Consider the following 13,507-nt stretch of genomic DNA (forward strand, 5'->3'; position numbering starts at 1 on the left):
TTGGAGCATGCTTTGCTGTTTTTTTTTTTGCCTTCCTCTGGATCAACTGTGGGTATAGAATTGGGTATATGAGATTGTATGATATTTTTTATTTTATTTATTTTTATGGTTGCACTAGATGGACTTGTGTCTTTTTTCAATCTAACTATGTAACTATGACAGATCTTCCTAGTGACACCTTTTCTAGCATTCACTAGGGTAGACACCACTGGTTCTGAGATGCCATGGTCCTTTAACACCCTAGCTTCAATAGCCATGCTGTCAAATTCAGAAACTGTAAATTGGGGTGGAATATAGGACCTTGAGACAGTAGATCGGGGTGCCGTGGAAGCGTCCATGGCCTGTCTATTGTTAGTCTCACAATCTCTGGGAACCAGGGCCTTCTGGGCCAGGCTGGTGCCACCAGAATGACTGGAAATCCCTCTCTCAGAATCCTGTGCAACAAATGTGGAAGGAGAGGTATCGGAGGGAAAGCATAAACCAAGGAGTACTGGTTCCATGGAACTACCAGAGACTCTGTTCCGATTGCCAGAGGATCTCTTGTTCGGGATACAAACTGCTGTAGCTTGCTGTTGAACCTGGATGCCAGAAGGTCGACCTCTGGCCATCCCCAATGTTGGCAAATTTCCTGGAACACCTCTGGGTGTAGGGACCATTCCCCCGGACAGATCTGCTGGTGGCTGAGATAATCTGGCTTCCAGTTCTCTACTCCCAGGATATGGACTGCCGATATAACCGACACATGTTCCTCTGCCCAGGCCCCTTCAGAGCTTAATGACTCCTGGTACAGCCTTGGTGGTTTATATATGCCACTGCAGTGGCATTGTCGGACAGAACCCTGATAGGACAGTCCTGAATCTCTACCGTCCAGATGTACTGCCCGTAATTCCAGGACGTTGATGGGAAGGATCTGCTCTGTTTCTGAATAGATCCCCTGAGCTGTGAGCCCATCTAGGGTTGCTCCTCAGCCTGAGAGACTGGCATCTGTAGTCAGTACTCTCCAAGTTACCGGGAGAATTTTTTTTACCTCTCGTAGGTTCTAAACCTGCAACCACCAGTTTAGGCTTACGCATGCCTGAGGAGATAAGCGCATTGGATAATCCAGGGCTTTTCTTCCTCTGTTCCAAGCTAACAAGATGTCTTGTTGTAAAGGCCTGGAATGGAACTGGGCATAGGGCACCGCCTCGAATGGGGATACCATCCTCCCTAGAAGACTCATACAGAGTTGAAAGGAGGGTTGTCCGGTGCCCCTTACCTAACGCACCTGAACCTTCAGGGCACAGATCCTTACAGCTGGCAAGAATACTCTTGCTTGGACTGTGTTTAGGAACAGACCTAAATACTTTAGACTTTGAACTGGTCTCAAGGCTGACTTTTTGGTATTTATGATCCAGCCCAAGCTTTTCAAATACCGCACTGTGTACCGTATGCTCTGTTCTAGAGCCTGGACTGAGTGATCTCTGAGCAGGATGTCGTCCAGATACCCGAGCGCCAGAATCCCTTGGGCTCTTAAAAGACCCAGTACTGATGCTAGGTCCTTTGTGAACACCCGGGGAGCTGTAGCAAGCCCGAAGGATAGAGCCACAAACTGAAAATAACATTTCTCTACTGCAAAGCGTAGGAACCTCTGATGAGGCAGAAAGCTAGTTCATGTAGATATGTGTCCTTTATATCTATGGAGGCTAGAAAGTCTCCCCTCTGGAGGGAGGTTACTACTGAGCGGACAGACTTCATCCGAAAGGACAGACTTCATCCGAAAGGACAGACTTCATCCGAAAGGACAGACTTCATCCGAAAGGACAGACTTCATCCGAAAGGACTGTATCAATAGATACTTGATATGGGATCTTAGGTCCAAAATGGGCTTTGTGTCCCCGTTCGGTTTCTGAACCGTAAACATGTTTGAGTAAAACCCTGTACCCCTTTCGAATACAGGAACCGCTACAATCACTCCTTAATGCACTAGATGATGTAGTGCCTGAAACAATAAGTCTCTTGTTGGAGGATCCATGGAAACACTGGATCTTAAAAACCTCTGAAGGGGAACCCAGCTTGTAGGCGCTATATATAATTGAGGTGACCCACTCGTCCTGAATTGTTGTTTTCCAAATGCCTGCAAAGTGCAGCAATTTCCCCCACTTGATGGAGTGGGGCACATGAACGAAAAAACTCTGGATAGCCGCACTCCAAGATAACTTAAAATTAAGTAGGTCTTTTTATTTTCAAATGCACATGCAGTCACCGCAAACAACAGGTACAGAAATGGCCAACGAGTTTCGCGCTGCAATTCAGCGCTTAGTCATGGCTAACACAGGTTCACACTAAAATAACATATATACCAAAACCACCATCATGTGAAAAAATATCCGCCAATGGCGGTGCTCGATCAATCAAATAATTAAACAATTAATTACATACACGTTCAATCTGAATCATATAGAGCAGGTGATGAGGCCTCCCTCAGAATTAACAAATTGAAATGAAAAGCATGTATAAAACACATATATAAAGTAGCAAAACACCTATGTGTCCCCTCAAGGCTCCAAAATTATGAAGTCACAATTATGGCCTATGTGCGACTCCACATAAAGTGGGCCCATATATAAAAATCCTTCCAATGAAAATTATTAAATGCATGTTCTATGTATATTAAGAGGATGATATTTTTGTGCATTAAAAAGGTGAACAACTAATATTCAAATATGGGCACTCCTGTGTAATACTGGTGTGAAATTCCCCATCAACGCAAGATGTAGGAATGAAAGTTTAAAGTGCTTCTATATTTTTATTTTTTATATATATTTTTTGATACAAAAACTCTAATTCCTATATTTTTATATTTTTGTTTTGTTTTTATATTGTGTTCCTAATATTAATACAAGGTGTGTACAGGGAGTGCAGAATTATTAGGCAAGTTGTATTTTTGAGGATTAATTTTATTATTGAACAACAACCATGTTCTCAATGAACCCAAAAAACTCATTAATATCAAAGCTGAATATTTTTGGAAGTAGTTTTTAGTTTGTTTTTAGTTTTAGCTATTTTAGGGGGATATCTGTGTGTGCAGGTGACTATTACTGTGCATAATTATTAGGCAACTTAACAAAAAACAAATACATACCCATTTCAATTATTTATTTTTACCAGTGAAACCAATATAACATCTCAACATTCACAAATATACATTTCTGACATTCAAAAACAAAACAAAAACAAATCAGTGACCAATATAGCCACCTTTCTTTGCAAGGACACTCAAAAGCCTGCCATCCATGGATTCTGTCAGTGTGTTGATCTGTTCACCATCAACATTGCGTGCAGCAGCAACCACAGCCTCCCAGACACTGTTCAGAGAGGTGTACTGTTTTCCCTCCTTGTAAATCTCACATTTGATGATGGACCACAGGTTCTCAATGGGGTTCAGATCAGGTGAACAAGGAGGCCATGTCATTAATTTTTCTTCTTTTATACCCTTTCTTGCCAGCCACGCTGTGGAGTACTTGGACGCGTGTGATGGAGCATTGTCCTGCATGAAAATCATGTTTTTCTTGAAGGATGCAGACTTCTTCCTGTACCACTGCTTGAAGAAGGTGTCTTCCAGAAACTGGCAGTAGGACTGGGAGTTGAGCTTGACTCCATCCTCAACCCGAAAAGGCCACACAAGCTCATCTTTGATGATACCAGCCCAAACCAGTATTCCACCTCCACCTTGCTGGCGTCTGAGTCGGAGTGGAGCTCTCTGCCCTTTACCAATCCAGCCACGGGCCCATCAAGACTCACTCTCATTTCAGCAGTCCATAAAACCTTAGAAAAATCAGTCTTGAGATATTTCTTGGCCCAGTCTTGACGTTTCAGCTTGTGTGTCTTGTTCAGTGGTGGTCGTCTTTCAGCCTTTCTTACCTTGGCCATGTCTCTGGGTATTGCACACCTTGTGCTTTTGGGCACTCCAGTGATGTTGCAGCTCTGAAATATGGCCAAACTGGTGGCAAGTGGCATCTTGGCAGCTACACGCTTGACTTTTCTCAGTTCATGGGCAGTTATTTTGCGCCTTGGTTTTTCCACACGCTTCTTGCGACCCTGTTGACTATTTTGAATGAAACGCTTGATTGTTCGATGATCACGCTTCAGAAGCTTTGCAATTTTAAGAGTGCTGCATCCCTCTGCAAGATATCTCACTATTTTTGACTTTTCTGAGCCTGTCAAGTCCTTCTTTTGACCCATTTTGCCAAAGGAAAGGAAGTTGCCTAATAATTATGCACACCTGATATAGGGTGTTGATGTCATTAGACCACACCCCTTCTCATTACAGAGATGCACATCACCTAATATGCTTAATTGGTAGTAGGCTTTCGAGCCTATACAGCTTGGAGTAAGACAACATGCATAAAGAGGATGATGTGGTCAAAATACTCATTTGCCTAATAATTCTGCACTCCCTGTATGAGTGTGACTCTAATGAAATGATTAATCCTCCTAGGAGAAACCTAGATGAATGTTCATATAATTTGATGTTCTGCAACTTCCATTTAGGAGCCGCACAATCAAAGAGATATACTTGTTCAAAGAGGAGGAAAAAAGAAAACTAAAAATATGAAAAGAAGGGATATATAGAGTGACCAGATAATAATAAGAAAACCTGCATATGTGAGCTTGGTGCTGACAAAGTGTCTAGTGGAGATCGTGATCTAGTGCGAAAATCTGTTGTCGTACACAGGGTTTGTGTGTGAACATTATGCCTGTAGCAATCCAGACCCTGCATTATACACAGGGTTATAGACATCAAACATCATGTTAATACTTATCAGGTGAGTGTGAAATCGGCCCGGATGATGTGCTAAAGATGTTCTTCAAATTATTGATGTGAAAATCTGGAAGTTGCCAAAAAGACAGCTGAATCTTGAGTTTTAAACTCTTATCCATCCTTAACCCATTCCTGCTCCAAGCTACGAGGCTCCATGTAGAGGGATCTGTCATGCTTCTTGCCACCCTGCAGAATGGTGGCAATCATGCCAGCAATCCTGTCCTCCAACCCAGCTAGGGCTGAGGACAGTTCATCCTTAGTGATAAAGGGTGAAGCAACAGCATTGACTATGGGCACAATACCAGATAGGCGCAGCAGCTCAGACTGCCCGGAAGCCTCTGGTCTTTCAGGGGATACCATAGGGATACGACTAGGTTCATCAGAAACTACAGATGACATAAGTGTGCCCTTCCCTGCAGTGTTTGTCCAACTCCTCTTTTTGGAAGACATTCAATAGCCACAAAGAGTACTTGGGTGCAGATTTAACACACCTCAGAAGGGAGGCCCTTTAATAGGGCTCACTAAGCCCCTATCTAAAAATCGTGCTATGCACCTTTAGCCTGCCAATCAACACTTAGTGACTCACATGACCCGGGTAAGGAGAACTGAACCCCTGAAAGTGTGCCACAGCTGCCTGGAACCACAGCATGCTTGGCTTACACAGCTTAAATAAGCTGGGTGTCTGCCAGAACGTTCTGTGCGTGCACAGCCCCCGGCGAACGTGGCTGTATTCGCGTACAATGCAAATCTTTGTGCGCCCAGATAGAGGCTAATGCGCAAGTGCGGCAAAGCCGCATGTGACATGGCTGTCAAACAAACTGCTAAGTCCACCGGCGCTTCTGTGAACATGCACCACAAACGATTGTACACCATCATACAGGTAAAAAACAGCCAGACACAAGTAAAAAGGTACACTTTGCAAACACCCACAGCTAGCCCAAAACTCACCCATATGGTCACCGCACACAGGTGTCCAGGCTTTAGCTAGCTTGACTGATTGTTACAATAACTGAGACACCCCACAATAATAAAAAAAAGGGGTTTCACTTACCCATCCAGGCGCAGGGCCACTTAGAAACTAAAGGGCCCAATCTTCACCCTTCACGGCAGGTTACTACATGTTTAGAGTCCACTCCCTTGGACTTGTACAGCACCCTGCAGGAAATGCTTTAGCGCTGTAGTGTCCAGGATTTCCACTCCGCAGGGTCCAGCGCCCAGAGGTCGCTTACAGGCAAAACCTTGCAGGATCTCGAATCTTCTTTGCGAGGCTTGGGTACCATTTATCTAAGCATAAAAGCCTGTATCAAATGGATCCGATCGGTCAATCCCTTGGTTCAATTTTAAAACCATTTGTGGGAATAGAGACCTGAAGCTCAGAAAGCTCAACACACCGTGCCATCCACCTTGCAGACACTGGTAAAAAAAACTGATGTGCTTCCTATATGGGAGGGGTTATATAGGGGATCACTTCCTGTCTAAAGACTTTTTGTCTACCAGTGTCCATTCACCTGGAGATGGAGTATAACCCAGCAGGTAATGAATATTAGCCTGACTCTTTGCCCCATGATGTTTAAAAAAAAATATGGGTTTAGGAGATTTGCAAATCGTTGCACTCTGTTTTTATGTAAATTTGAACAGGGTCACAACTTTTTTTGGAATTGGGAGTTGTACACAATGATCAGTCATAATGTATTAACCCACCTAATATTGAGTTAGGTCCCCCTTTTGCTATCAAAACAGCCCTGACCCATTGTGGCATGGATGCCACTAGACCTCTGAATGTATGCTATGGTATCTGACACCAAGCTGTCAGTATTACATAGTTACATAGTTAGTCAGGTTGAAAAAAGACACAAGTCCATCCAGTTCAACCACAAAAAACAAAAAATAAAAAAACACAGTAAAATCCTATACACCCAACTCCATACCCACAGTTGATCCAGAGGAAGGCAAAAAACCCCAGCGGAGCATGATCCAATTTGCTACAGCAGGGGAAAAAATTCCTTCCTGATCCCCCGAGAGGCAATCGGATTTACCCTGGATCAACTATACCTACAAATCTTAGTACTCAGTTATATTCTGTACATTTAGGAAAGAATCCAGACCTTTCTTAAAGCAATCTACTGAGCTGGCCAGAACCACCTCTGGAGGGAGTCTGTTCCACATTTTCACAGCTCTTACTGTGAAAAAACCTTTCCGTATTTGGAGGTGAAATCTCTTTTCCTCTAGACGTAAAGAGTGCCCCCTTGTCCTCAGTGATGACCGTAAAGTGAATAACTCAACACCAAGTTCACTGTATGGACCTCTTATATATTTGTACATGTTGATCATATCCCCCCTTATTCTCCTCTTCTCAAGAGTGAATAAATTTAGTTCCTCTAATCTTTCCTCATAGCTGAGCTCCTCCATGCCTCTTATCAGTTTGGTTGCTCTTCTCTGCACTTTCTCCAGTTCTCCTATATCCTTTTGGAGAACTGGTGCCCAAAACTGAACTGCATATTCCAGATGAGGTCTTACTAATGTTAGTATTAGATCCTTAAAGTCATGCAAGTTGCCAGGTGGGGCCTTAATGGATGACTGCTTTTTCTAGTACATACCTCAGATGATTGATGGATTGAAATCTGGAGAATTTGGAGGCCAAGTCAACACCTCTAACTTGTGCCCTTCAAACCATTCTTTTTTTTTTTTTTTATTGATGACTTGCATGAGATTAAAGTCAAGAATACTGGTAAATATAAATCAGTATATACAAACAAACTAAACATAAAGAAACAACCCCCTGGTGACATTAAAGATAGTGAGGAGAACATAGATACCAACAATGAAAGTATGCACAATTGGTCAAATGGCTGTCAGGACGAACAAACAAAAAATAATAATTCTGCCAAGTAATAGAGGAAATAATATAAAACATCTTACAGGACAAATACATAAACCCTGAACAATACAAGCCCAGACGTGCAGGATCTTAGGAACACATGTCTACTGTTTGCAACCAGTGATCCCAGATTTTATTATATTTGCTAGGACAGCCTATATGTACATACAGCGGGTACAATAAGTATAGAAGCGTCACCATTTTTCTAGGTAAATATATTTCTAAGGCTGGGTTCACACTAGTGCGACACAACACTCGTCCTACTTTAGATCCGACTTTGCCCTGCAACTTCAAGCCGACATACATCCGACTTTCAATGAACGGGGATCCGACTTAGATCCCCGCCAATACCAGGCACTGTATTTGGTATGAATCTTGAGGGGGAACGCCACGCCAAATTTTAAATAAAAACTGGCATGGGTTCCCCCTCCAAGAGCATACCAGGCCCTTGGGTCTAGTATGGATTTTAAGGGGAATCCCTATGCCAAAAAAACTGTGTGGGGTCCCCCCCAAAATCCATACCAGACCCTTATCTGAGCACGCAGCCTGGCCGGCCAGGAAAGGGGCTGGGGACGAGCGCCCCCCTCCTGAACCCTATCAGGCTGCATGCCCTCAACATGGGGGGTGGGTGCTTTGGGGCAGGGGGGTGCCCTGCGGCCCCCCACCCCAAAGCACCTTGTCCCCATGTTGATGAGGACAAAGGCCTCTTCCCGACAACCCTGGCCGTTGGCTTTAGGGATCTGCAGACGAGACCCTTAAATAAGGGGGCCACCAGATCCCGGCCCCCCACCCTATGTGAATGAGTATGGGGTATATAGTACCCCTACCCATTCACATGGGGGAAAGAAGTGTCAATAAAAAAAACACACTAGACAAGTTTTTAAAGTAATTTATTAGGCAGCTCCGTGGGGTCTTCTTCCGACTTCGGGGGTCTCTTTGGCCTTGTGATGTGACCACGGCCCATGCCTATATAAATCGCTGAGCATCGCTTTCTATTACTTTTTGCACTTCTTTCTTTATGTGTTCAATAACATTTCCCTGTGTCATTTCATTACACATAACTTATTTGTTTTGGTTCCTTTGTATGTATGAATTGCATGGGTTGTTCCCGACATGTGGTGAACATATGTCAATAGCACCTTTAGGCCGGGTTCACACTGGTGTGACAAACGCCCCGACATTGGGAGCTCATGTGAAAATCAATGTTTCCCTATGGGAGCCATCTTAACTGGTCCAACACAAGTCGGTCTGACTTTGAAAATGCTCCCTGTACTACTTTGATCCTACTTCAGCCCATTGGATATCATTGAAGTCGGAACGCCGTCTTGCATGCTCCGACTTTGGCATGCCATGTGCGCGTTGCGCAACAATTTATATAGGCATCGTCTGTGGTCACCGGGTGATGTCACCCGGCAACCCCGCCCCATATGACGTCACAGTCCCATCATGCCCCAGGCGGTGAAGTCATATGGGGCGGGGTTGCCAAGTGACATCACCTGGCGACCACGCCCCATGCCTATATAAATCGTTGTGCGCACAGCATTACAGCGGGAGAGAGCGTCAACATCGGAAGAAAAGAAGAGGGAAGAAGACGACGGAGAAGACTGGGTCAGCGCTAGTAAAAGAGCTGCAAGAAGATAGCGGAGGAGTCCGGCAGAAGGCACCGGAGAGTGGGAGAAAAGGCCGAAGAGACCCCTGAAGTTGGAAGAAGACCCCCGGAGCTGCCTAATAAATTAGTTTAAAAACCTGTCTAGTGTGCTTTTTTTAATTGACACTTCTTTCCCCCAGGTGAATGGGTAGGGGTACGATGTACCCCATACTCATTCACATAGGATGGGGGGCCAGGATCTGGGGGCCCCCTTATTAAAGGGGGCTCACGGTTTCCGATAAGCCTCTTGCCCGCAGACGCCGACATCCAATGGCCAGGGTTGTCGGGAAGAGGCCCTTGTCCTCATCAACATGGGGACAGGTTGCTTTGGGGTAGGGGGGCCGTAATTTAAGTGCAATATTGTACTTTGCCAATTAATAAAGTGTTGTATGATAATGCACTAGATCCACGTGCTTTCTCTTTAATTTGTTTTAAGGTCTGCCCAGAAGTGCTGCCATTTTATATATGACTAACTAGCTGGTATCACAATGTTTTTTTAAAGTGACAAATGCAAGTTTTTTTACATTTATGTACATTTATCAGAATATAATCACAATTTATGCAGAGAATTTAATTAAAAAAAAGTTACAAAAATTTGATATATGCCCTTTAAATATTTTTTTTAAGTATGGAAATAGTATGCATTTAAATGTATTCTAAGCATCTGGGCATCAATGGAAACAAAATGGTTCTGCAGCTTTACAAACTATAAGAATAATTTACAGAAACTGTTTGGCCCCTTTCAGACGTCCGCTCCGTCTGTCCGTTCATTACAAGTCCGTTAACGGACTTGTAATGAATCCCTATGGGGCCGCGTCCGTTAGCGGATGGAGCATCCGCTAGCGTCCGCGTCAGTCGGGTTCCGCTTTTCCGAATGGAAGAAACCCTATTTTTCTTCCGTTCGGCGGAGCGGAACTGATGCAGACGGACAGACGGTCCGTCTGCATCAGGTTCCCCATAGGGGACAGCAGGGCAGAGACAGGGCGGTCCCTGCACTGTGTGCGGGGACCGCCCTATCCGCTGACAGCTGAGCGGGGATCCCCGCTGAGCCAACGGAGACACACGGAGCGGACCCGGAAACGGTCCGCTCCGTGTGAAAGAGCCCTTTGGCATAATGTGCAAATATGAACGTTTTATGACATGTTATGACATATTTCCAATATGTTTCAGTCAAAATTATATTTTCTGTTTAGGCTGCATTCATGTTAGTGCTGATAACTGGTGGTAAAGGAAACAGTTTACTGTACAATTTAACCTTCACTCATGATGCAATAAAGAGTTAAAGTATAAGTAATGTTCTTGGCCTTAGTTCAACCCCGAAGAAAACATGTTTTTAGAAATAATAAAGAAAGGGGGAAAAAAAACAAAAAAAAATATAAAAGCCACTATAAATTAATTTTCACACACTGATACTGGCATACAAATGCAGACCTGCTTATGTTAATTGACCTGTACAAACATATTGTGTTGTGGTTCAGTTTAAAACGTCCTACTATATTAAGGCTGCATTCACATCTAGGCGGACAAAATCGCGGCGTTTTGTCGCCGCAAATCGCGGTAAAAATAGCGGCGTTTTGTACCGCGATTTGCGGCGACAAAACGCCGGTATTGTCCGCCTAGATGTGCCCCAAGATGACCCCCTCTATGGAGATGATTGCCATCTCCTAGCCGAACGCTCGAAGACGCCTGAAAAAAAGGTCCGGGACCTTTTTTCACGCGGCAGGCGACAGGCGTCCGGCGTTCGGCGTGGAGATGTGAACCATCTCCATAGAGGGACATCTGTTTTCAGCCCTCTGGCGGCAGCGGCGTAGCGCTACAGGCGTAAAAACGCCTAGGTGTGAATGGGGTCTAAGATGTCTTACCTTTAAAAGTAGCTGGTATCTCATTATTCTTTGCACTGGCTTCATTAGTAAATCTGATATTTGAAGATGATGACCCAGGCGTTGTTTCAAGTCCTAGTACAGATAAAAAAAACAAAATACAAATTAAACATGGCCCCCTTGTTATATAGTAATTATTTTATACTGTGATAAAAAACAAACAAAAAAAAAAAAAAAAAAAAGATACAAATCAAGGCCACTATGAAACTGTCCTTTATGTCTCTGCTACCCACAGATCAACAACTTATTTGCCTCACCATTCAGAACTTGTTTGGTATAAAGTAAGTGAAAAACACCTTTAGGCCCCTTTCACCCGTGCGTACCGTATGTCCGCTTTTTCATCCATCCGTTTGCGTATAAAAAAAAGGGACATACATTGGTCCCTATGAGATTGCGGGTTTCACCGGATGAATATCCGCTGACACCCGATCTCGTCCGCCTCCGCAAAGATCCGATTTTGCAGATGGAAGAAAATCCTATTTTTCCTTCCGTTTGCGGATTGGATCGGATGAACACGGACATACGGTCGGTGTTCATCCAATCCCCCCATAAAGGAGAGCGGAGAAAAGTGTGCGGGGACCGCCCTGTCATCCGCCAGCTCAGCAGGGATCAACGGAGCGATCCCCGCTGAGCATACGGAGGCGGTTCATTACTGAAAGGGGCCTTATTTCAATTTTTTTAAATAAAATAACATTAAAAAAAAAAAACTATGTGGGCACTTTTAAAGTGATCTTTTATTTTCCCCCTTTGCACTCAGCAAGCCCCCCCCCCCCATCTACAAAGACATAAAACAACTAAATAATGAAACACCACACTCAAATATTGGCATAAACTGAATTTTTATTTTTTTAAAGTCAGCAGCTACAAACACAGCAGCTGCTGACTTTTAAAAACGAACACTTACCTGTCCAAGTCGCCGGCAACGTTGGCAGCCGAAGCCAAGCGGTAGCTCGGCTCTCGGTCTTTTACCCCCTCTGCCATCCTCTGTAAGGGAATCGAGAAGTGAAGCGCTGCTGCTTCACTGCCCGGTTCCCTACTACGCATGCGCGAGTCGCGCTGTGCAATTCCCAATGGTTCCCGTTGTGTTCTGGGAGCCTAGTGTTTTCCAGAACACAATGGGGGGTGACGCAGAGGGGCGTGACTCCTGCGGGAGTCTATACCCGGAAGTGGTGCAAATACCTGTTTTATACAGGTATTTGTACCCCCTCCCCCTGAAAGGTGTCAAATGTGACACCGGAGGGGGGGAGGGTTCCAAAAAGCGGGGGTTCACTTTTGGGTGAACCTCCGCTTTAATAACAAGTTCCCCACAAAGTGCACGCAACGGGAGGGAGGGTGGGTAGCTCTTCCTAAAACAAATCCCTTGACCGGCAGCAAGAATCTTCGGACAGTGGGCCCTTTGTATACTGAGCCCCAGTGCTTCCAGCAAATATTCCTTTATCCAACATGGGTAAAGGAAAGGTTCACCTTTAAAGTGAGTTTTTTATTTTTAAGAAATGTGACTACAGATGCATTTATCAAGACTGTCTGTCTTAAAGCAGAGTTCCAGCCTTTTTATGTTTATTAAAAGTCAGCAGCTATAAAAGGTGTAGCTGCTGACTTTTAATAAACAGACACGTACCTGCAATGCGGCCGCACGGAATGTTGCTCCTCTCCTCCCCCTTCGCCTCCATTCCCACTGTGGGCACCCGGCCGTGACAGCTTTCGGCTTCACGGCCGGACACTCCCTGCACATGCGCGAGTCGCGCTGCTCTCTAGGAGTGGACAGGCAATCTCCTGGGATCATGTGTCCCAGGAGATCGCCTAGAGGAAGAGGCCGCCTAAGGCGAGAGGAGTCGCCGCCTAGGCGGCCCAGGTGGAAGTAGGAAGTGGGACAGGAAGTCCCACTCCTACCGAAGCCCCCACTCCCTCTCCCCAAAACAATTACATGTCAAATGTGGCATGCAAGGGGGTGAGGAGTGCTAAAAATGGAAGTTCCACTTTTGGGTGGAACTCCGCTTTAATACCAGAGCATTATCAGTTTCAGAGTAGTGCACACTTGCAGAGCACAATGCACTTTTCTTCTTACCATTTCTGCTCCAGGGAGTCAGGCAATAGTAGCCTACAACCTTGCTTTGAAATGCATTACAGACAACATTTAAACATTAAGATTAGTCCCTTCCTTTGTAGGAGCCTATGATCAAAATTGCCTACTATAAACACCAGATGTACCTAACAAGGAAAAACCCATCACACTACAGGAAAGTTTTTTGCACTGTTGCAGTACCTTAGGGTAACTTAAACAAATATAGGGAGAACTTGCA

At 44.6% G+C, this 13,507-nt stretch overlaps 1 protein-coding gene across 6 annotated transcripts in view; it reads right to left on the minus strand.

The window, feature by feature from the left end:
* The window catches only part of TRIO (trio Rho guanine nucleotide exchange factor), a 1,129,982-nt gene that overhangs the window by 63,641 nt on the left and 1,052,834 nt on the right, over positions 1 to 13,507 (minus strand). For all 6 annotated transcript variants that reach the window (XM_040353401.1, XM_040353397.1, XM_040353396.1 and 3 more), the window contains one exon: positions 11,190 to 11,282. In XM_040353401.1, the coding sequence (XP_040209335.1) occupies positions 11,190 to 11,282 (93 nt within the window). The remainder of the gene's footprint in view (positions 1 to 11,189; positions 11,283 to 13,507) is intronic.

This window comes from Rana temporaria, chromosome 5 (assembly GCF_905171775.1).
Source record: "Rana temporaria chromosome 5, aRanTem1.1, whole genome shotgun sequence".
Classification (NCBI taxonomy): Eukaryota; Metazoa; Chordata; class Amphibia; order Anura; family Ranidae; genus Rana; species Rana temporaria.